This window comes from Hesperophylax consimilis, chromosome 11, assembly GCF_061612785.1.
Source record: "Hesperophylax consimilis isolate HC1 chromosome 11, BYU_Hcon_1.0, whole genome shotgun sequence".
NCBI lineage: Eukaryota > Metazoa > Arthropoda > Insecta > Trichoptera > Limnephilidae > Hesperophylax > Hesperophylax consimilis.
Genome location: NC_142846.1, coordinates 23758447 through 23784464, shown reverse-complemented (window position 1 = coordinate 23784464; position 26018 = coordinate 23758447). Strand labels below are relative to the sequence as shown.

The following is a 26018-nucleotide window of genomic DNA, read 5'->3' as shown; positions in this document are numbered from 1 at the left end:
ACAATTCAAAAAATTTTCAAGTTAATGTATATCCCTTTCAGACCCGAGCCTAGTTGACAAACAATTTTTAGTTTTTCGTTGTAGTAATGTGATTATGGGTAACAAAAAAAGAAAAAAAGATTTTTTTTATATTTTTTATTAATCAATTTTTCTTGGAAAAGCCATACTCACAATTGTGAGTACTGGGTCTCAACAATTTCCAAAAAGAGATACTGGTTTAACAAAATATTCGAAGTAAGTTATCAAAAATCAATGATTATTTGCGATGAAACTTTAAGAAACAGTTGACATCTTTTGATAGGCATAAGTAGACATCACATTTTATACATTTGGTGCGAGATCGCTTTGAACATCCCTCCAGTCTGCAACACCTTGGAGCTTTGAGAGATTCGACAATGGGCCAGTGCTCATACCCGTCGTACCTCTTGTCTTCAAATGGAATTGCAGCTGGTTGGTATCTTTTTGAAGGTGACTGTATTGTTTGGGTGCTCGTTTCAGCATCTGCATCAAACTTTCGTTTGGGTGGCAGTCCTCCAAGCAAATACTCTCCAATCGTCAGCCTAAAATCCAGCAGGTCCAGTATATCTTTTTTTCTGTAATTATTTTCGTTGCAAACTCTTCTGTACTCATTCCAGCTATTTACGATAGCTAAGTCAAACATATGAATAATTACTTTTAACGTCCATTTCTTTGTCTTGACCCAAGTCCTGTAACATTCCAGACTTTGATCACAACTATCGACTCCACCCATTTTTTCATTGTATAGTTTTACAACAGCTGGGCAATGAACTTGTATGTGTTTTTTTTCAGTTTTATCCCATCTTTCAACTTGCGTACTGGGCGTACTACCTACAAAGGAAGATGCCATTAGAATAGATTTGTTGTCTTTCCATTTCACAATAGAAACAGCATCATCTGATCGGCATATTTCTTCAAAATCCCCTCTCTTCATTTGTTTATCTGGGGTAAACTTGAAGCCTTTAAATCTGTTAGGCATAAGGGTGCCTGTGCCATAAATTTTTTTCTCCTTGAGTTTATCAAATAAAGGCATTGTTGTGAAATAACGATCAAAGAAGACAGAGCTTTCTTCTGGCAGAGTTGAAACAAGTCGCAAAATTATTGCAGGACCTAGACCTAATGTTCGATCGGGTAATGGTGTATTCGCACCTTGGTATATCTCGAAATCCTACACTGTTCCATTGGAACCAGTCATTACGAAATTTTTCTCCGGTTGGACGAGGTTTGTTTCTTACAAATTGGCGAACGGCACATCTTCCTAGAAATGGTATCATTTGCTCGTCAATTGAGTAAAACCCAAAGTCTCTCTCAATAGAAAGACATCTGTCTCTCACTGCTTTTATCACTGGATCAATTTTCCAAAAAATATTATTAGCATGGCCTGCATTTTCAGCAAATGTGTCAACGAAGTGTAAATTGACGCGGAAAATAAAAAATCTGTCACGACTCATTGCTGATGCAATCGGATCAAATCGAAATCGAGAATGCCAATATAGCTTGATCCTCGGAAATTTAATACAGCCAATCAGGGCATTTATACCAAAAAACTTTTTTATTTCAGAAGCAGAAGTTTTCAGTATGTTTCCAGTTTTATTTAAATAATATTGTGCAGTGTGTTTCGCTCCCAGCTCAAAAAGCTCCTGCGTAAAATACCTCTCAAAGAATGCGACTGGTGATATTACTTGAGATGGTACTTTCAATGTTGGTGTTGTTGTCTTTCTCACAAAAGATCTTTTCCTCCACTGGTAGTTTCTTTGTGCTGGTGGTTGATTATCCGGTTCTTCGTCTGGCTCAGAATCAAATGAACTGCTTACGGTTCTATTTTGTGGGGTCCATTCATCTTCGTTATCATCATCGCTAAATAACTCAATATCTGATTCATTTCCGTTCATAAGCAAGTCAGTAATGGCATCTGGATCATTTATAAGATTCTCCATGGTCTGTAAATAAAATACAAATCATAAAAACACAGTAAAAACAAAGGCATTTTATTTAATGAATACAAATATCTTATCCCATACATTACTTACATTGGCAGGGTAGAGAACCAGAGCTCACAAACGTGAGTTGTAAAATTCAAATGTATCTAATCAATACAAAATACACTTTTAACTTGTAATAGAGCTACACTATTGTTTACTACACTCTTGACCAACGATAACTTCAATAACAATTTAAAGAAATTGAATAAAAGCAAAGTTATGAGCAAAAACAGGGAGACCGACAAGACTTTATCGAACTGTCATAAAAGTGCAACAAAAGAATCCTGGTGTTGCCACCGCATAGAAATTTTACCCAATTAAAAAATATTTTTCAAGTACCCAGCCATGCTCACAAACGATCGAGACTGGTCACACACCCATAGAAGCATTGCACCGTCAGAAATTAAATCAGTAACTTACCCTCACAAAAGTGAGTACAGGGTCTGAAAGGGTTAAGTACTGTGAAGGATATATTCAAGTTCTGTTATTACATCATTATTAGCCAGTTGTACACTCTGAAATAATAACAGAACTAGAATAGAACCTTTACAGGACATTAACTTTCAAATTATGTGAAGCAACTGGTTGACTTTGATTAATCTACATCATATTTGGAGTTGAACTTGGGATTTTTTTTGTCAAATTTGAAAAAAATTCAGTCGCTGGGGTATATCAGCTGTTTGATGACTTTTGAAATGCGTCGAAGCATAGACCCGGCTCCAAAAGTTTTATTTAAACTTTACGTTGAAAAAAAGCTTTTGGGTTCTCTGTGTGATTTAGATTCATCAGTTTCCTGCTTGTATTACAAGTTTCCGAACACGGTACACAAAATAAAAAAAATTAGAATACATAAAGCCTGTGACAGACCACGCTATAAGAGCTCTGTATTCCCGTGGCTTGGCATATTTCAGCATATAGCTCGCCATACATTCCCATAGGTAGTGTAAGACGAGTGATACGCTGAAATAGTGCAAGCCATGATGCATATAGCGTAATGTATCTTAACCCTAATTCGTAGATCCTGCGTCTATACAAAGTACATCCAGAGTAGATCAGGGTCTTGGGGTTTAATGGAAAAAAAATATTATTCAGGTTATTTATTTTCTCAGTTTTACAACAAATAATAATAATATGTTAAGTTACGCTAACAATATTTTGGTATCATTATCATTGGATTAGATATGTGGTGACAATGTTGAATTATGCTCGTGTTCATTAAATATTAGGGTTAAATGGTTTTACAGTAAATAGTATTAGGTACACGTGTATAAAGATAAACCTAATTAGAGTATAAAGCTAACTTATTATCGGATAGTATATAGTATGAATATGATGTCGTGTTACAAACTTTATGGTACAAGATTGTGGAATTCTAAAACAATATTTTCTATTATTTTCTTGCAAAAGTAAACAGATGTTCTGAAAGAATATTCCATTTGTATGAAAATGGAATTCGATATTTTGATACAAGATTACATTTTTGACTAAATTTTATTGATGTCCTGTAAAAGATTTTATATTTTGAAAAAGAAATTTGATATTATGATAAAAGATTCTATTTTTGGCAAAAAGCAAGCTGAAAAAAGGCAAATGTTTACAAATACCTACCCTAGAAAGATAATACGCCCAACTCCAGTAAAATATTGGCAGTATTTACCCAACGCTGGCCGCTAGAGGCGATAGCATAGCATGTAGAGATTACTTCCAGACAATGGCGGTACATAATGTATGAATTATTTTAGTTAACATTATTGATAATACTCTGTAAAACTATTATACTGTAAATTGATTAATTATTTAATAAATACTAATTTTAAAAAATACTAATAATAATTGAATTCATACAGTACTGGTGGTGCTTTGAGCTTTCCAATTTGTTTGTTGAACGATATTAATAAAAAATATGTTTAAAAATGTACAAAAAAGCAGTCAGGTTGTATGTAGGTTACATAAAATATATTTTTAAAATTTTCGATTTCTTTAATTTATTTTTAAAATTTTCACATAAAACCCATTAAAATGTATGAAAGAAAACCAAGCCGCAGAATTTGCGACACTAGTAGGTGCTACTGTAGCATTGTACCATCAGAATATATATGAAATGTCAGAAGTTGGAGGTATTATCTCTATTCTAGGGTATTAGATGTTATTAATTTTCTTTATAAAAAAAGGTATGAATTCTACAAATATGCCGAAAAAAAAACATTTAAAAAAGATGTCATGTTTTACACCAAGCTTTTCAAGAAGCATTATAAGTACATTAATTCTTACAAAATTCTAACGTCTTCACAAAAGTTGAAACACCCCTTTAAAAACGATGTAATTTGTTAACCAGTAGTTGTTCTGTTTTGAATTCTAAATGTGTTATTTCTTACAAAAAGTAAAAACTGTCCTTTTGCCGCGACTATGACCTCTTGCAAAGATACCTTGGTACAAGGCACACACAACAGTCAAACCTAAATACAACAAATTTTCAAAATATCTGTTTGTAACAGAAAACACATACATTACCTACCAGAAGTTAATATTAACACTCATTAATCATACTATCTTTCACATCCAGTTCAATTGAATCCATTATCCGACTTAATCAGAAATGTGTCAATTATTTGGTACAAGCTTCATATTTCATAAAAAATCTATGTTTAATATTATTTGATACATATTATGAAATTCTGAAAAACAAGTTGATTTTAAATTTTGAATGCTTATTTTATTTGATTATTCAATCTTTACGCGAAGAAAGCACCTTAGAAATACACAAGTATATTTTACTTACAAGAATTAATCAAATTTATGCAAAATTGCCAAATGATCATTTTTAATACTTTTAAATTTGGCACGAACCAACTTTATATGAGCAAATTTAGTTAGTGTACTATTTTTATCATTTATTCCAAGCCTTTTCTCAAATGTGAGGACAAAAAATAATGAAATCAGAAGCGAAAATTAGCAATATGCAATAATAAGGATATAAAATAAAATAATTTCCATTATTTAGTATATGTATACATCACTGTGTTTATATAGTATTATAAAAATGTCGTAGTTAAATGTAACAGTGAATTTTCTCTGAGTTCTTCACAAAAGTAATGATTTATTTTAACCCTGTAAACCTCAGAAACCACCTATATCTAAAGTATACATATTATATACTCGAAGCCTCAAATTTTATTTGAATTTAAAATCATATTTATAAAGCAACGACGTAGGAAACACTTTACGAAAATAAAAAGTTTACAATAATTGTCATCCAAATAATACAATACTGCTAATTATTTATTTTTTTAATGAAAAATGGCTGAGGTGAAAGGGTTAAAGTTTGAATCGATTACAATTTATCAAAACTAATATGAATACTATCAATTACTCAAAAATGAATCAATCCTGAAATACCATTGCAAAAAGCACAATTTATTTTGCAAAAATAGTTATGAATAACTGGTGTGTTATTGATTAATAATTAACATAAATTTATAAAGTCTACAGTACACCTATTAAATATTTAATATCATGAGGTTTCTAGAAATACTATGACAGTTATTAATAATAGACTATAACAATTTTAATAAAACGTACGCACATCAAATTCACCCAACTACTGCAACAAAACAAGTGACATAAAATCATTTATTTTTAATAATATGTATACCCTAATACATGTCCAAATACATAACATGAATATCGATACATTCATATTACATAAGTCCATTCAATACATGTTTTGTACATAATAATGATAATATATTAATAAATAATTTAGCAATTACATTGCAACATTTGTAATAAATATTTTCTAAGCACTACTTTTAAAAAAACTGTATATATTTATCGCATTAAGTGAAGTCTTAACTATTCATTCAGGTAAATAAAATGAGATTTCCTGTCAACAACAAAAACAAAGGTTTATAATTTTACATAATATTATTCATGGGGTAAATAAATTGTTGTGAAAAATGAACTGATTTATAATACATAAATATCAAAAATACATTCAAATTAGGAAAATGATTAAAAGTTAGGAAATTACAAACACAATAAATTATTCAAATTAATTTTGTACAAGTTAGCGTATGGTAACATTGTTTCATAATAAATATTAATATTATAAATAAATACATTCATTATGTCTAAAATGGGTGACGGAAACACTGGTAAAATAATTGAGATGAAACTTACGATAGTAGATAAAGATGAAATATTTTTATCGTTTTTGATTTCTGTCAAATCAAAAAATCAGATTGAACACAAGTTTTCCTGTCAAAGATGTTTTGCCGGTAATTATGTAAGTTACTAAGGGACCTGAGCATTTTGAAACATCCAAAGAAAAACCAATGACAACCCTGTTCAACTTTGTTAAGGGGACAGATTTGCTTTCAAAGGAATATGGTGTTACATGTAGCAATGAGTCGTTCATGAGCGAGTCGCACTATTGAGCTAGCTCTTTTTGATGAGCCTTATTCATACGACTCTCGGTAAACTGTACTATGGCTCAATTGAATGGTTACTATGTTTAATCGGGAGATATTTTAGAAAAAATTCAACCACTATAATTATGCAAGTATCAATTGATATTACATCCTCAGAGACGTAAACGGCATCTGACATTCTGACATCTGGACTTGTACATTTGTACTTACACCTATCTACCTGCCATCTTATTTTTCTCAAGGTAGAAGGCGGCATACCGGTACCAAGAGTCGTACGATCATTCATATATGCTGAGAGCTGAGAGCCGTATCGGGGGAGCCGTGTCGGGGGAGCTGTACCAGGAGAGCCATACCGTACGACCATAGTATTTTCATTGCTCACGTTCCCGTTTAATTGAGCCGTCGTTCAATTGAGTCGACTCTTTGAGCCGTACGAAAGAATTGAGTTGGTACCGTGGCTCTCGCTCTTAATAAAATGAGTGATGATCCATCGCTTGTTAGCAATAATAGGCCAATGATTTGAGTTCTTATGGAAGTTGTGCAGACTGACTCAGTATCAACCATAATATTGAAAAAGGTTTCTTTCCATACTTCAAAGTGTAAATAATAAGTGAGTAAAAGACTGAGAAAAATCACAAGACAATATTTTGTAGTTTTATGGACATGGGACCATACAGTAAAAGATTCAATGCACATTTAAATAAGATTTTATAACAATTGGTTTGGTTATGTGTAAATTAAAGCTAATTATTTTTATTACATTGTTTGAATCATGCATTTCTACTTCTATCTAATTGAGCTATTAATAAGTTGCACATTCAGCAACTCCACAACAATAGCTATAGCTAATATATTAGCAATAGCTAATGACTGTAGCTGTAACATATACGGTTATAGCCGTCGTGAACATGTACGGACATTCATATATGCAAACTCACCTCCATTGCTGGTTTGGTAACTGCCACTTGCAGGTTGACAGTATAAAATTAAAGCTCCTATATGTTATGAGTTATGACACAAAAGACGGTCTACCTAAAAATTACTTTAGTGGATATCTGTTTCTTTAAAAACGACAGTTACAACCGTAATGTCGATTTAAAAGTTTTGGAATTCAAGCGAATGTGTTACAAAATAATAAAAGTTATTAATGTACTCTTAAACTCTACAAATATCGAATTTGAATATTTGATTACTAATCAAAAATATCTTGGTTTAAAACCTCACACTAATTCAAAACATGACCACTAATGCAGTATCTAAAGCTTGTATACATTGCAATACTAGTAAATTTATTAAATATGAATAAATAATACAGTTGAAAAATACATTCATGATATTATTATCAAATAATTAATTGATGCGGAAGACATCAAAGACTAAATTCAGAACAGGTTTCATAAACACGCTCAGTTCATTAATATTGTGGATAGTTAATTTTGTTACGGTTTATTCAGTATAATATCAGCAATGATCACAAACCTTTTGTTAAAAGTAGATTCATGGGGAAAACACCCTTAAGCTTCTCAGTAAAGTAGCTAAGACATTGGCCAGGCATTCGGCTCGTAGGGCCAACTGGCCTTCAAGGGAACTGCTGCCCTCGGGCTGTTGGGACTCTGCCAGTTTGTTGTTGTGTTCCCTCACTACTCTGGCCATATCGGCTCCGGCCAGTTCCTTGAAAGCCGCAGCAACATCGTGAACTCGAAGTACAAGATTGCGGGTTTGAAGCGGTGCTGAAGTGTGGCGACCAAGGGCCTGGAAAAATATAGAAAAAGATTATTTAAGGATGTAATAAAACATCATACTTATTGGTTGCTATCTCTATCAACGTGCACTGGTCTGATGACATAAGAGGTATGCCTAATACTGAATCCAAAGGAACTCTATCTCTTTCAGGATTCCTGACCTGTTGGAGGTTGGCTAGAATCGGGTCAATCTTCACACTGCAGAAAGTAGTTTTGAACAACTCAGCCAAACTGCATATTTCTACCAGTCACGTAAGTTTCCAAGCCGTAAGATGCGGCATCTTTCCTTAATGATAGACCGTCCTCCTTTTATGGCTCTTCTGGCACGACGAGTTATAGGATAATGGAGCTATAAATGAAAAAAGTTGCATTCTTCCGGAATCTAAATGATGCCCCTTAACTATCAATTGGGTACCAAATCTTTTATTATGATGTTATCAAGATAGTATTGGAATATCCTTCAGTATGTGTCTGGAATTCACAAATTTTTGGTAATTTAATGAAGAACTTCAATATTTGTTACCCTTTTTATCCAGGATATTTTACAGTGGAACCTCTCATAACAAGCACCTGTTATTATGAGTAATTCGCATAATGAGCAAAATAGATTGTGAAAAAAATGTTCCCTTAACGAGTGATGCAGAAAGGAGACGTCCCATCTTCACATCACTCGCTTAATACCATGGGACAGGAGGTGGAAAACAACAATATGTATTGAAGGGCTTGTGGAAGAGCTCAGTTCAAAGCTGACCACCGAAGAGCTTATGGAGTTGCATTGTGTTTCACAGCAAGAATTTATGGAGGAGAGTTTGTTAGTGCAGGAGGAGAGAGTAGCAGAGCAACAATCTTCTGGCGCAATAAGAGAAATGCTGAAAGCATGCTTAACTATTGCTTCGTTCATTGAGAAGCGTCGTACATTGAACCCCAATATGGAAGTGGCTATGCGTTCTACAAATTGTATTGAATGATAATGCTGTGTCACATTTTCACTAAATTTTGAAGCGTCGACAAAAACAAATATCTATAGTAAAACAAAATTAATTTTGTGTCAAAAAATCATAAATAATCAACTAGTTATTCCGATTTTTTTATTGTTTTTTGCGAATAGAAATCACATTCCAGGTTGTCACGCTTTCAATTTATAAGTATGTAAATTTATTTATTTTTTGGCATGGAACGCATTATGGTATTTTACATTGATTTACAGGGGAAAAATTGTTTCGTTTAACAAATGTTTCACATAACAAGTAAGATTCTGGAATTATGCTCGTTATAAGAGGTTCCACTGTGCATACATATTTGCTGCAGAATGCTTGGACATCCCGGATTTCATGCCAACAAATCACTCTGAATCTAAAGTTCATGTTTTATGTTACGCTTACAGAAAAATACCTTCTATGTAGTTGATACCTGTTGAAAAACAATTACATATGTGTAAATCGATAAGTAATTATTACCTGAGACAGATCTGCAAGCCTTCTTAAGGGGTTGAGACACTCGGCCAGTGGGGCGGCCACTCCTCGGGGGACCCCGTTGGCCAGAGCCGCCACCAGGGCCCTGCTGCCGGTCACCAGGGCCACGGCCTCATTGGTCAGCTCATCCCGGGCAGCCTGCAAGTCACAAATTTATTAAGTAAAGGAAGTTTGTTTTCAAAACACTCAGTTTAATTATTTGAATACTTACCTATGTTGATGTTGAAGTAGCCTATTGTTAAAAAAGTGATAATGTCAAATGATAAGCATATTTACAGTAAATATGTAGGTATTATTACTAATATTATTTATATTGATTACTATTAGATATAGTTGTGTTTGAATGTCAGATGCCCAGGGCGGCTGCTGCCGGCAGAAGCGACTAAATCATTATCTTTTTATCTTTCGAATGTTCCACCGTTTACAGTACTGTTAATCAAAACCAAGCATTTAGCTATGAATTGTGGTTTTAAAATGTATGTTCATATTTTAAAAACGATAATAACTGCATGATTTAAACGATGAATGCGGTAAAAGGATGGATAGAGGAACGATCGATGCAATCTATTTTTACATGTTTTGTATGAGATAAATTCGGGTCTGGAAGAAATAAACGATGAACGCAGGAAAACAAACAATCGAGGAACGATCGATTGAGATTTCACTGTACCTGCTTCCTTCCATCTGTTTATTATTCTCAAATTTACACCTACGTATAATATATTTTCCACTACTAATATGTTACTCTATTACCCAACCAATCAAACACCTTTCTGTAATCCTACTTTCCCTACTGATTTTTTTCAAACATTAGGGAAACAACTGTTTTACCTCCAATATAATCCATCTGTCAAAACCAACTCTTTTGCTCTTGTTCGGTAGACTTTAAGCTAGTCTCGCACGTACGCTATAATCTAACAGGTACTGGTGGCCTATATAAATTACATGATCTAGTTTCTCACCCAAGGCATATCATCTAGGCCACGCCCACACATATCTGTCACGTCTGAGGCGACTGGCCAAGTCTAAATATAGCGTACGTTTGAGATTAACAACAAAAACTAAACAAATTAATAAATTGTGGAAAATCTATGAAATTACTCTGTCCCTATTTCATGACATATTTAATAACATAAGAATATTTGAAGAAGGTCACCAATTTGTAGATTACTTGCATATATTTATAAAATGGTTAATTATGGTCACCTGGAACTTTCTCTCGTCGATGTCTTCCCCACCGCCATGGGCATGTTGATGAGAGCAACTCTGCGCCACCTGGTGAAGACGCGCCAGCAATCCATCCACAGCCACTTCAGTTTTCTGCAGCAAAGTTTCCACACTAACTACATGACCATTGCCACCTAGTGCACACTCTGTCAATTTCTGCCTCATTAGGGGAGATGGTAGAGTGTTGGTCTTAGAACTATCAGAGATGTATTGATCCTTGAATCGGACGTGATTGGATTTCATCTGTGGACTACTGTTCTCAGGTCTTAAGGTGGATGAGTTAAAGTTCTGTGGTTTGGTCCTACTATCAATGGTGCTGAAGCCTCTATCGGCTACCAAGTCTGGTTGGTTGGAGGGATTTGTACCAGTAAACTTTCTGTTCATTTGTGGTGAGCAAAGTGAGAATATTGTGTTCATCTCTCTGTTTTTCAGTAAAGTGTTCTTTGTTTCTGAGTGGGACCTCACATGACCAGTTTTGCTATGGACTTGAGGAGTTGATGGAGTACTCAAGCAGTGTAAGGTGCATTCTGGTTGTGAAAGGGTTCTTGCTCTGGTGACCATTGTTAGATCAGTTGGTGCAGCATTGCTTTGGTGCTCTAGTTCAATATCTCTGTATAAATTTGGATTCCTCTGAAAGTGGGGTGATCCAATGCTAGCAACTCTCGGTTCAGAGCCGTTTTTAAGGTTGGGTGGTGAGTTTTTGAGTGCAGCCTTCATTCTCAAGGTTTCTAAGCTCGGTACTGGGGGGAGAGGTGGCTTTTTTGGTGGCATCAAAATGTGTGGGGGAATATTGTTGCAAATCATTTCTCCCCTAGGGGGAATGCAGGGTGGGGAACCATCATTCAGAAATCCATTCGTCATTTCATGGTGGATGTCTCCATTCTGTTCACATATCAACTTGAAATTAAGCTTTTTGTTATTCAGCGTGTTAAAGCGGTTCTCGGGAGGTTCTGAAAGAGCCATTCCATTGAAGCTGTAGCTAAAGGAGTTGGAACGTGGTCGAACACTATTTGTCACTAAAATACTTTTAGGAGGTCTCTCTGGGGGCTTGGGGCTGTCTAGTTTGCTGGCCCTAGGAGGAGGCTTTAGTTCGCTATCACCGGTGTTTGTTACATTTTCTTCGGGAGATTCTGCTTCCTCAGATTTCGATTTACTTTCTTTTGTGCAACATGAAAACACACCCTTCCTTTCAACAGTGGGATATTCAATGACATGTCCATTTGAATTCGTAGAGTTTCTAGAATTTGAACCGTTAGTTTTTGGTTTAGATTCAACATTCAGAATTGGGACATCAAAACTGTTTTTTTCAATGTTTTTTTCATTAATTATTAAACTATTGCGTGCCTTGCTTAAACTCTTTGCATTAAACATGTCTCTTATTTCACTAACACTTACATTTCCCTTTACCACGGGTCCGTTAGCGGCTTTCGAGGACTCTAGACTTTTCTGATGCTGCCTTATTTGAGCTTCGTTAGAATAAACCACATTATCTTGGTAGTTCACCGAGCTCCCGTTAGAAGTTGGTGGAGGGGGAATGATGTATGACATTATTTCTTCAGGAGTCAGTTCAACAGCGGGTGTCACTTTCATTGTTGGAGGTTCAATGGTCACTGTTGCTAAAAAATCTTCAAAATCAGAATTGGCAGCACCAGGAATATTTTTTGACAGTTGAATATTATTCTGTTTGTCGAATGCTTCGCTATTGTCGGCAAATGATGAAGGGACGGGAGCTAGGACTTGTGAGACGCCTGTTGCATTGTCTAGTTCATCGGGAGTTTGAGGAGGAGGCAACAAGGTTAAGTCTATCAGGTCAGGATCCAAATCAATCATGTTGATAAGGTCCCCGGTGAACAGACCACTATCACGATTTTCAGACCCCGTCAGATCTCCCGTCATTTCACTAGCAATGCCGCTACTTTGAGAATGATTGGAGTTCTCGCGCAGTTGGTGGAGGTATTCCCTAAGGTTTTGTTCCCTAGCTCCTTGAGAACTACTGTAATTAGGATTATCGGGACTGTGAAGACCAAAACTGGTTCTAATAGCCTTAGTTTGAATGCTATTACTCTTGTTTTGGTGACGGTGGATTGGGCTATTAGTTGGAGTGTAAAGGGAATCATTATCACTTTCTGACTGAGATAAATCATTGCTGAGAGCAATCAGAGCATCAGTCAAACCGCAGTTATTTAAAATAGCACTCAATCCTTGACTTTGTCTATTTTTCAAAGCATCGTCATCCTGACCTGTAGCAGCAGGTGGCAATATAGAATTAAGCCCGGTACTGATGCCATTGAGTCCCTGATTGATAGTTTCAGTGAGAAGTATAAGAGAGTCACTGTGTTTGAGTGTTCCCGGGGTATCATCAAGTGAGGACATTCGACTATGGCTGGATTCGTTATCACTTTCTAACTTATCAATGCTAGATTCCTGCCAAATGGCATTATTGTCACTATGGTTATTTCCATTGTTGTGTTGATTCTTATAAACGATCTCGCCGTGTTCGGTCAAATACTGTTCGGAATTTTCAACAAGTTTTTGCATTTCCGCGACACGTTTGAGTATTTCATCGTTTCTCGCTTCTACCAACTTAGGATCTGACACAGTTTCTAAGATTTCCATTGACAGGATTCTTTGGAAGTCGAATCCTAAGTTGTCTTCTATCCAGAGGTTTTCTGCCTTGCCAAAATCTTCAAGCTGATCACTTTCATTATAATTTTCGTAGACGGAATTGGTTAGTTTTGGTCCCTGTTTCCTGTCATATCCTGTTAGAGGACTGTTGGAAGCGTTTGCGTGATTCTTGTTGGCTATGGTGGAATTCATGTTGGTATCTAGGCCGTTGTTCATGGCGCTGGTCTTTGGGGTGGAATGGTACGGGGGTGGCATTGCGAATGTAACATAGTGGGACCTGGACAGAACTCCTGGATCCTCGCAATACAGATAACTCCATTTAGCGGGAACAACATTGTGTTGAGCCAGATATGGAGGAGCTGAAAAAGACAAATAAAATCATTAGTAAAAATATTTTTCTACAAGAGTTACTACTTCAAGAGTTTTATTTGATGACTATCAATATTTATGAATAATATAATGCTTTTTTATTATTTTTGGTCAGCTATATAAATACTTCAATGTTATGTAGGGATTTAAAGAATTTTGTTGACTTAGAAAGAAAAAATTGTGTAAATGTTGTGTAGCCAGAACTCATTATTCGAGTAAGTACTCAGTGGTAACAACAAATTTTCCATGCGAAAATGAATGTAAAATAAGTTTTAAATAAATCTATGTGAACACCACTTTAAGAAAGCTGTTTACAGAAAGATGTAATTTTAATTATGTACTTATAATTTTATTTAAATAATATTAAAATATTTTAACTCACCAACATCATCAGGAATCGGTTCTCTTTCCTGATCAATATCAAGTTCTCTGCCTGTCGCAAGTAAATAATATCTGCAAAATTTGAACAATAACATTAACCTAAAATTTTAAAATAATAGTAAATAAATAGTGAAGTTGGACGGGATATTTATCGTAGTATTTTTTCATAAGCCACAACCTGTGGAATCAACCACAAACCATATAAATTTAAATAGAGTGAAGGTACTTAAAAGAGACACCTGTTGGTTTTAAGGGCTAAACTAAAATACTCTATTTGCTTAAGTAAGTAATAAAAGTATTCTTACCCATTTAGCACAAGGGCCAATTCTGAGCCGTCTCTATCTTCCATACTAAATGAAAGAACTCTTTCCCTTTGTAGGAATATTGTCACATTGTAAGACAACTCATCTTCTCGGGTGAGTCGAACAGCAACCAAGTCTTCCAAGTTGGATATAAGTGTGGGCTGAAAACAAACATTATTGAATTGAGGAACAAATTAATATAATGCTACTTTACTTTCATAGGAGTGGGTAATCTTAGAATAAATTTCGATTATTATACAGAGGTGTGAGAAAATCAATTATAGATTGGCAAAATATTTACAGAAACACACAGAAGTGAAAGACAAAATATCATCTTTGGACAGGAGTTCAGAGAGTCTTTTAAAGGAAAAGAGTGAACCTGGATCTTGAAGAAATCCATATTGTATTAGAGGAAACACAGAAGCCGGCAAATCATTCAATAGCCGAGTTGTTGTTATATTGAGAACAAGAACTAGTCCCATTTGTGAGAACCATTATGATGTGGTGAATATCAACTGTGACAACAAAAGATTTGCGCGCATTTGGCGACTCTTGGCTTTGCACCAATACTGTAGGGATCAATGATGCTAGTTCATCAGAACACCTTCGGTTGAAATACCAGTAGTACACGCACAATATTCTCAACATACGTTTACATATGTTTGAAAGATTTAAATTTGTCCTCCAAGTAGTAATAATTATTGGTAGTAGACTATGCAAATGATTATACATATGTACTTACAATAGAGTTCCGGATGCCTGCAATTTGGCTTAGTCCAAACCTCGGACTGACCAGCAGCACCCTTTCGGGCTGGTTGCTGCTGAAGCACTTAGCCCCGTAGCTTGGCAAGCTGGAGATTATGTCCAAATAGTGAAGCTTGGCCTGGAAATAATAATATATATTAGTACTTAAATTATTTAAACCGTATTCGTCTTAACACTGTCTCGAGAACAGGCCTGGCTTTGTAATAGTAATTTTTAAAGGCAGTCATTTTAGGGACATCTTACTGCGTAAATAAAAGCAGGGTTAAAATAAAATTGACACCATTTCACATAAACACATCACATCGTAAATAAATCATTTGTTGATAGGTACGAACATGGTCTGTATGGCTACGTAAGCAGATGACGTTTCACGCTACTTTTTTGACAGTAGCCCAGTCCCTTCATTAAAGTTATCTCTAGGGTTGTCATTGTATATTTGACTCCTGGTTCCAGAATATATTAATTTGAGCCTTCTTCCCATCAAAGCGGGACATTGAACCCATAGATTAATAGGTGTTCATTCATCCTCTTCGTATTTTCTACAGACATTGGTGCTTTCCACTCCCGACAGCTGCATTAAATTTGTCTCCTGGTGTGTCTACCTGTTAAATTCCTACTAGCTACCTAAATAAGCTTTTATCCATTTTGAGTCAGTACATATGTAATTGCTTGCCTAGTTGGAGTTTAGAAGAGCTATGGGTAGTATTGATTGTTAAATTTAGAAATAAAGAAGATTACATAGATAAGAGTGGACGAAGAAATTTATTCAATCGTTAAGACAATATTCCACTCTCAAACGAATATTGTGAGGTTGGTGGCTGAGTTGTAATCGCGTTTGGGTCCCACCCAGTCGTAGTTAATTCAATTCCTCGGCTGGCTAAGTCCTCCATCACAACACAAGCAACATTTTCCGCTTACTGTGGTGGTAAAAGGAAATTTTCAAATATTATCAGATTATTCATAACCCGGGAATGTTTGTCTTTCTTTTAAATAAAATAAAAATTGGAAAACATGTTTGCAGGACCAATTGGTAGTGATCTGACTGCACCAACATGTGGTGGACTGGATCTTCTTTGAAATACTTCTGGTAGGAATCCAGTGGATGATCTTGTGTCTAATAATGATGGGTAAAATAGGAAATCGGTTACATCTGGGAATTAAACCCATGAACTCTGCCTTCCCAGGGCATTGTTCTGACCGCTGAGATAACTTAACCACATCAACTTCTTTCATTTAAACTTGTATCTTTTTTTTTCTGTTTCAAATTTTTCGTTTTAGAGTGGTTATTATTGTCTTTAATTATTAAGTATTACATTTTGAGGTTTTACTCAATAAGTTAAGGCGATGCACTACGTCGTGTAATATTTTAAATTGAGCCACTATCAATAACAACCCTTACGTAGATGGCGATAAGGTTTAAATTCCCGCTTAACACCATCCGCCTGTTTTGATTTATGCAAGAAAAAAACATGGCCAAAAAGTGCCTTTTATTTTATTTTGTGGGTTCAGGCATAAATATTTATTTTTTTTCGATTATTTTATAAATAACTTAATTTTCTACATTATTCAATAAAATATTAACTGAAAATGGGTTCGTAAGTAGGATATTTTGAATTTTAAAGCAGTTTTCATAGGCCTTTACATTATTTTTTTCTGGGCTTATAAAAAGACTTATCTAAAAAATACTCGATTATTTCAAAGGCCAAGATGTATTCTACTAGCAGTATTTAATTAAAGCATCTGAAACATTTCTAGGCGACCAAATTTTCAAACCAAAAACACATGATTTTGCATTACTACGTATGGCATTGCCGTGAGTGTGAGTTAATATTGTCTTCAATGATTAAGTATTACAATTGGAGGTGTTACTCAATAAGTTATTCCACAGTAAAAATATTGAAATGTATTTATTTACCTGAAGCTGGGATAAGTACTTCTGCTGGTTTCCAGTCATCTGAGAGTTTAGCTTTAGGAAGTGGGCGATTAATCTGCGTAACTCCTTCCTCTTCATAGTTTCTAGTAAACCACAAGGCACGAACCTTTCCAAGCCAAACTCTCTCCTGAAAATATACACAAGATTAAGTTATTAGTTGTCTGATTAACCTAGATACAATCACAACTTTTACTAACTATTTTAATAGCATTTAATAATAAGATGTATACAACTGGGATAGTTCTACTGGAGAGAACTTAATAGTTCATTTTATGGAGATAGCCGAATACTACCGAATGCCTCTGAAAGCTAGGCGAGCGGCCACTCGGTCAACCGGCAAAGGGTTAAGAATGTTTCTAACTGCAGAATAGATCAGTTGGTCATAGTGCTGTATACATCTCACTCTTGTATTGCTATAAGTATTGTGATTGGAACTAGGTGTATATTTAAGATCAATCATTAACATCTGAAGACAATCCATTGCTCTCAGATAAAGAAGAATACATATTACAATAGTCAACCAAACGAGGCCTCTTCATTATGTGATAAATCTGCTGAATGAAGAAGTGTTGAGAGATCTAAACAAAGGTGGCAGGATGGTGTGGAGTCAAACATAGCATTATTGGTTATAGGATACTCTCTACTATTCCTCTCATCCTTACGTTATTATGGTTTACCTTTCTCTCATTGTTTTATGTATATATAGTACATCCTTTATCATTTCGAAATATTTTATTTTAGTATGTGTATATTATGTTGTATGTGAATAAACCATATAATATTTATGTAACATATAATAAAAAAAATCAAATGAGGAATTGTACAATTTGTCCAAAGAAACGTCACTATCTCAATGACTATTATTTTTTCAAAATTTCTTTATGAATATAGGTAGGTACAATAATATTGATAATTCCGATTTGACAGCTCTTAGAAGAATCTACGCCCATGCAAACTCTGGTGGGATAAAAGGCAGTATCCAACACAGCTAACATCTTGAACCGAAAACAGAATGTACAAACAAATTTACAGTCAGACGAAATGCCAAACAGTTGACTTAAAATGGGACTTTGCTGTGCTCAGTTAACAAATAAAATACTTAAATAATCTATTTGGACATGTGAAAAGAATGCCAGATGTAGGACGCTGAAAATAATAAAGAGCAAGTGGTTGCCAAAGTGGAAGTAACCAGCAACAGATGGAGGAAAAGGTGGATGGTCTGTGCGTAATTGTGCAGAAGAGTATTTGAGCAGGACGAGAAAGGTTGAGGACTGGAAGCGAATAGAATTGTGAGGGAATGCAGCCAGTAGAGGATATTTGTGGAGAAATCCAAATCCCACCCTGAGATGTAGCACCGTGATGACATAAATTAAACATAAAATACTTACTCCACTGCCTTGACCGTTAGCTTCGCCGGTGAGATGTTATTGCTGAGCGCATGCTGGTGCATGTGCAGCGCGGCCAGTCTCAGGGCCACGTCGGGCTGCAGCTCGGGCGCGAACCTCTCCTGCGCTACGTCGTTGCAGCACTGCATGTACAGATAGTCCATGGAATTGAGGTCCTTCTGCGCCAGCTCGGCGGCAGACGTAGGCACAAAGGACACGCGGAACAGGCATCGCAGCTTGTGGGCGCCAGGCCGGGCGGCTATCTGGAATGGTGTCAACATAAAATATATTTAAAAATAAATCGTTATTTTTATAATAAATTGTGCTACCTGCTTTTCTATTGGACAATTATTTTGCTTGGGTATAAAAGAAAAAGTGTACAGGGTAGTGCCCTAAGGATAGATCAGGACGCTAATATCAAAACAGTATGAATATATAAATAAGTGAAATAAAAACAATATTTTTTGTTTAAAACCATGAATTTTTATTAATTTTAAGACCGACCGGTTTCGCTACACTCGAGCATCGTCAAGGTACAAAATTAAACTGATCAATATTACAAAATTTGTCATTATATATACATACAGAGGGAGATAGAAAGTAAAACCAAAATGAAACAACAATATATTAAAAGAAAACAATTAGTGTATATAAATATTATAATAATAGAGAATAGGCATTAATAATTGTAAGGTGATTAAGGGATACTGGGAATTTTACAGTTTACAGGGAATATTCCCAGTATTGGGCTTTTTGACAAATCTAATTGATTATTCAGAATTAAACTTTTGGTTTTAATGGCTTTCTTAATTTCTAGTGCTTCTAGGTTATTCAATTTGTTACTATGGTCTTTTCTATGGAGAATTTTAGCACCGGTGCTTTTATTGAAATGTTAAACCACAAAGTGATTGCTTTCTACGAAAATAAAAGATATAAATGAGTTGTAATGTTTTAATAATTTTATACAGTGGTAATCGTATGGTATTTAAAGAAACACCAGTATTCCCAGTAAATCACCAAAATGTACACTATAATATAAAATGCATTAAAAAACGTCAAAGGAAAAATAATAGAGTAGTGCAGGAATATTGAGTCAGTAAGTTCTTCTCATAATTTTGCTTACTAGAAATAGAAGAGCCGGAACCATATAATGAAGAAGACAACTAGGAGTGCCTTCCATAAAAATTTGAATGAACAGAAATTTAGCATTTAGTTCAATAGCTCAGCGCTCTGTCTCACTTACACTCCCCTGACATTGTAGATCCCTATCCATCTTGAATTTCGTAAACACAGTTTTGTATTTTAAATTTAAGCCTCGATTAGACAAATATTTGCATCACAAAACACTATGGCCGGAACAAATCACCAAGTCACCAAGGTATCAATTCTTATTAGTATTACTTATTTAGTAGTATTTATTTATTTCTTTTACTAGTAATATTTTAAAAGTGATTTACTACGGAAATGGGATATAAAATATTCAAAGCTCATGATTTGTCGTGCTGAAAATAGTTGCATTGACCAAAAAATTTAAACAAAAAAGTCTGTTTTAATGTAAATGTCTCCACATAAAAACACTTCAAAGATTGAAGGATCATCCAGCCACGAAAAGACTCAATTATGTGGCCTTGCTGTTCTAGGCACCATCTCTATAATTCTGCGTATGCTCCCTTTTTATCCACACAAAATGAGAAAAATGTCGAAGACTTACTCTAGCCAAAGATTCCTTAGGATCCAGAAGTGTCAACTTGTTCCTCCGTAGACTCTTGACGTGCTCCACGACGAGACTGAAGTGCTCACCAGCTGACAGACACAGCTTGTCCTTCAAACTGGTGACCACATCCTGCACCGTGGTGGTGGCGTCGTATTTGAAGGACTTGGTCTGACCGTTTTCCAGGAAGACCTTCAAAACGTTGGCCATAGGAGGCAGGCAGAGATCTCCCAGGGAGAATGCTGACGGCTGGAATAGAAATATAAATGTTATACTTATGGAATCTTTACTTCTAATGTAGCCATGTAGGGGAATAATTTGAACGAGGATATTTTGACAAGGACAACACGGAGGAGAGTACATTGCATATAGACATATTGGATAAGAGAATATCGCAAAAGGGTGTCATGGTCATAGTTAATCTTGGTTAAAGTAAATCTTTGACAAAATAAAATGCAAGATAAATCTTGGAAAAGGTAAATTTCGGACAATGAGATCTTAAACAAAGTAAATTTTGGGCAAATCTAGTACAAGTTAATTCCTGGATAAGTTAAATTTTGAAAATATCTTGGAGAAACAAACTTGTTTAAGACAAATCTTGAACAAGATATATCTTCGACAAGGTAATTCTTGGACAAAGTCATTTTGGACCAAGACATACAGGACAAGAACACCGTACATAAAGACAAATTGGACAAGAAATAGGACGTTTTGAACAAGCAATTTTAAACTTACTGGGAATAACGGTGACCCATTAACGCACACGCTCTCCGCAAAGCGCACCCTGCCAGGCCTGGCCCTGAGCCTGGCCTTCCTCGCGCGGCTGAGTAGCGCAGAGCGCCGGCCCGCGGCCCCCGCGCCCCCCGGCCCGGGCTGGCACACCACGAGGGACACGCGCTGGGCGCAAGCACGCACCAGGCCGATCACGTGGTCACGGGGCGCAGACACCACGTCCTCGCCGTTCACGGAGAGGATCTGATCACCGGGCTCCAACTGACAAGAAAAATAAAATACATGTTGGTAAAACCGCACATAGGTAAACGAAACAATTGGGACGCGGTAGTGGGGACGGGAAGTAATCAGGGATGTAGTTGAGAGGTACCTGCCACTAAGGCCCGGTATATCAGTAATTTTTAGTATTGATATCACTTATAATGTTTATCTTGTTGGGGTTTCTAGCATAAAACAAAATAGCGGATGTAAATATCTATCTTAGCGAGCGTAAAGCCATTTTTCTCTGGAAATGGTTTCCACGTTAAAAGTATTAGGTTACAAAATGTCAGATTACAAACGGAATCGAAATTCTCTGGTGAATTATCTTTCTGTGGTTAGTCTCTAATCAATAGTTCAAAATAAGATGCCTACCACAGAAGATGGTCCTTCGAGCCGGATATAAAGTCGTCAATCGTTTTTTTTCCTCTATGGTACAGTTTAATACACAGCAAGCTGAAGATTTGCTTAGTTTTTTTTTATCACCATAACTACTACGGTCCTGCTAATAAAGACTCAATTGCAACATCATCTGTTAAATGCGTCGTTTACGAAAAATAGAAAGAAGTTACAAAGCATCTATCAGCACCAGCGGTATGCCTTGACGTGAGGGCAATGGGAGCTTTTGTTATTTCCCCTACACCAAAAGCTATAGGCGAGCTATCCCGACACTAAATAATCTAAATCTGATTGTGCTTTTACAAAAAGCTGGATTTATAAAAGACTTTCAAGCCGTTACGTTGTTGCGTGCTTTCAAAAAACTAGGGGGGAAATACGTGAGAATTGTACCGTAAAGTGATCGGTTTTATTGGTGCTGCTTTTAAATATATAACTGCTCACTAGGAGGTACAATAACTCGTAGCTTTGCTACGAGTATAAAATCACACGAAATATTTCTCTCTTTCTCTAATTTACGGTCCTCATGTTATTTATTGATGCCTAAATAATACATAACGCCAAACACAATGAATAATACGTTAATAAACACTACTTTATAATATTACTATCATTACTACCTGGTTTCGCGATTTAGAATGAAAACTATGGAACAAACGAAATGGCGACTATACTATTAGTCTAATAGTCTAATATCTCATGAAGCGAATTACACAGCGGCATAGGTCTAGAAATTCCGTACAAAAAGCTGTTTTTGTATGAATCCAGGGCTCACAGTTCGAGCGTTTAAGGATGCTAATGTCATATTTTTTTTTTTGAAAACTGCATATTTATTCAAAACATAATTTAAAAAAAAAAAACTAGTGAAAAGGTTTTATTTTATGGCAGAGAGATTAAAGATTAATATGAAACACTTTCCTGTCCAACCTTGTCATAAAGCATTTTCTTCCGGGGAAAAAAGCTTTACAAGGGGAGTGTAAAAAACTTTGATTGCGGCCAGATTATCCACGGCGTGCGGCGAAGTCGCCATTCAATTCAGTACAAAATGAATAGCACCAAAACGTGAGCACACTTAAAAATGTTCAATATATATTTTGTAAAGGGCAAAAATGAAACACCAAAAAGAATATTGAGAAATATTGCCACCAGGGGAATAAGGGAAAAGTCTGGATTTTTCTTTCCAACAAAAGATAAGTTGTAGAATATGTTTTCGAAAGTTTCATGAAATCCCTAACTGATGTTCCAGACTATATTATTCTAGTGCGTTTTTATGTATATTTTTCACTATCTACCCAATTTCCAGACTGGAATTTGCGGATAAAACCCCAGAAGTGTGGAAATATGGAAGGCGGAACTTTTCCTAACGGAAGTTCGAAGAATCAATAACGCTATCTTAGCTTGTTACTAGTTTGTTCGTATTTAGTTTTTAAGTAACCAAGTTTTTTGTAAGCGGTTATTTTCGTTAAACTAAGTAAATAATAAGATTAAAAAATATTCAAATAATGATAGCCTTTGACAACCTTCACGGCAGATGGGTAAGCTCATTGGCTCTGAACCCAGAGGCTGTGGGTTTAAAACCCGGCTAGCCATAATATACAAGTTGTGTGCAACAAATGTTTCGATGATCACAAACTATTATTTGACAAATAATCCAATTATTAGGTTGGTTGTTGAAACAAATAATAGTAACATCATACGAAGAAGCAATAATCTCATTTAAATTAATTATTAACAATTCATTGATTTAATTCAAAAAAGCTAACAAAACTCATCTACTTCTTCAAAAAATTACGAAACATTTTGTCAACTAGGGATTTAAAGAGAGTATACTATGTATGTCACTTGGAATATGGAATAATAGGATGGGGCTCAGCAGCATCAAAACACGTTAAACAACTGAAGGTAACTCAAACTAAACTAACTAATTGCATCATAAAGACTATAGTAAAAGTTCCCATGAGGAGGTCAACAATAGAAATTTTTAAACAGTTTGACTTTCCAAGTATACAGAAAATCTATGCCAAAAACATTCTGGTACATCACCTCAAAAATGATTTACAAAGAAACGCCTTGCATACTCGTAAAACCAAAGCCAAACAAACAGAGATAATAAATATACCGAAGTATAACTCTACCTTTGGACAAAGAAGTCCCGATTTTTTAGCAGCAAAGGTATATAACGAACTCCCACTTAGTATCAAACAATTCAAAACAAAAAATAACTACATTAAGGACATTAAATCTTGGCGTAAGGAACTACCGGATAAAGAACTTACTAGCATATTTAAAATATGGTCGTCATCGTCATACATCGTCATAGAAGTTTCTGGAAAACCTTACCCAAAACATGAAGTCGCTGAAAACTTCCAAAACCTAGTCTCCCTCAACACAGGATCTCCTAGCGAGGACGACTACGAATATAATCAATATTATACTATAACGAATATAATAATTACTATACATATAAATTAATATACATATTCTTGTAAAAATGTTTAAAAGAAAAAAAAAATAAATATATGTAGCTTTTAAAATTTTAAATTAAAAATCCTTTGCGGGTCTTATTACAAATTGTGCTGTTTGTCACGTTGTTTTCTTTCCACAAAGGACGCTCTGAGTCATGTCATCTTTGGGGATGCTGTGTGGAGGGTGTTTTTATGGAAAGGTAGGAGATGAAGTTCTGGGAATGAAAAATATATGAGGGGTGGGTAGGAATCTGGGGGTCAATGTGTCCAGGAGTGACGAACGCACGAAACCATTCCTCCCACTGGGGCGCAAGGCGATGGTCCCTCCGATCCAGCCCGCAAATGCATCTACCGCTAAGACCTAGACAAACCTAACCCCACATGAACCCGGGCACCCCTGATAAGTCACCAAGCGTAGCGAACCACTTGAGGTGACAAGGGTGGCAGGGGTGTTTGTTATCCAATAAATGGTATAAAATTCAATAAAAATAAAGCCTGTTTTTCACTGTAAAGCGGTTAATAGCCTCAGCGGGGAGGAGCAGGTTCACTTCGCGTAAAGAAATTGCTATTAAGAAAAGCAATATTTTCACACTTTGAGTCTGAAAATGTTGGGTTTCACTGAATTGTTTACGACTCACCTTTACGTGGGGAAAACGCCTTGGGATAAGTCTAGACACGTGAAATCCTTAATAAATATTCCACGGGAATTTCACGCAAGAAAACTGAAGACATTATAGGAAATTAATTGCCACTTTCACCAACATAATAAGTAGGTGGTTGGTTACTCAAATTGATGAAACAGATATATTATGTAATGCAATAATATATTATCAAAACAAGCTATGTCGTTAAGTATTAGGTACGTGTAATGTGTATGCTACGAATGTACCCTCTGTGTTTCCACTCTCCTATAAAATAAGAATGTTCACTTCATGCTCTCCTCAAAAAAATCCTCCACACAGCATTCCCAAGTTATGGAAAGTTAAGACGTAATAATTAAATACCTCCTAGATGTTAATTGTCTTTTAATAATTTCATTCAGAGCCTACGTCATCTTTTGAGATGCTGTGTGGAGGGTCTTAGGGAAAGGAAGGAGAGGAAGTTCTGGGAAGGAATAATGTATGAGGGGTGGGTAGGAATCTAGGGATCAGTGTGTCCAGGAGTAAAGGACTTATGGATATATCCATCCCACTGCTGCGCAAGGCGATGGGTCGAGAGACCAGTTGGAGAGGTCAAAGGGTCTAAAAAAGAATGCGATTTAAATTCGTTTGAATTTGAACTTCAAACGAATTGCAATCGTATTCGCTTGGACTTCGCCAGAATTACACTCGGACGAAATTACGCACGGGTGAAATTAACCGGAAAGAATTACACCCACTGGAATTACACACTTCTAAAAACTAACCTCACTTAACCTAACCTAACTTTTGCTTGTTATACAAATATTACTTTATTTAGCACATACAAATACTTTATAATTTAAACCTATAAAACACAGATTTTTTGACGCGTGTAATTCTGTAAATTCGATACATTAGACCTTTCTGACGAAACTTGAGGATGTGTAAAAGCGCTCATATCTCACTGTTTTGTTGGCTAAATTACGTATTTCTGCCGAGCGGTCGTTTACAAATGCAACAAACCTACTGTTTTATTTTATTTTATTATGTTTAATAAATACATTATCAACTCCACAGAAGAAGCCCTGAGGGAAATAATTTCTGTCAGAGCCTGTAAGTATCTCGGGGATGCTGTGTGGAGGATAACAGATAGATAGAATCGAGTAGAACAGTTGTAGCACATGAATTAATTTGATCGATTCCTT

The 26018-nt window shown here is 35.6% G+C and overlaps 1 protein-coding gene across 1 annotated transcript in view; it reads right to left on the bottom strand.

Moving 5' to 3' along the window:
• Positions 1–5939: 5939 nt before the first annotated feature.
• LOC149419930 (uncharacterized) overlaps positions 5940–26018 on the bottom strand; it is a 595518-nt gene continuing 575439 nt past the window's right edge. The window contains exons 5-14 of the mRNA XM_089637383.1: positions 21078–21335; positions 20343–20591; positions 18635–18894; positions 17229–17373; positions 15291–15431; positions 14552–14709; positions 14248–14318; positions 10851–13855; positions 9630–9782; positions 5940–8182 (exon numbers count right to left, since the gene is read on the bottom strand). Of these exons, the coding sequence (XP_089493509.1) occupies positions 7928–8182; positions 9630–9782; positions 10851–13855; positions 14248–14318; positions 14552–14709; positions 15291–15431; positions 17229–17373; positions 18635–18894; positions 20343–20591; positions 21078–21335 (4695 nt within the window). The 3' untranslated portion in view covers positions 5940–7927. The remainder of the gene's footprint in view (positions 8183–9629; positions 9783–10850; positions 13856–14247; positions 14319–14551; positions 14710–15290; positions 15432–17228; positions 17374–18634; positions 18895–20342; positions 20592–21077; positions 21336–26018) is intronic.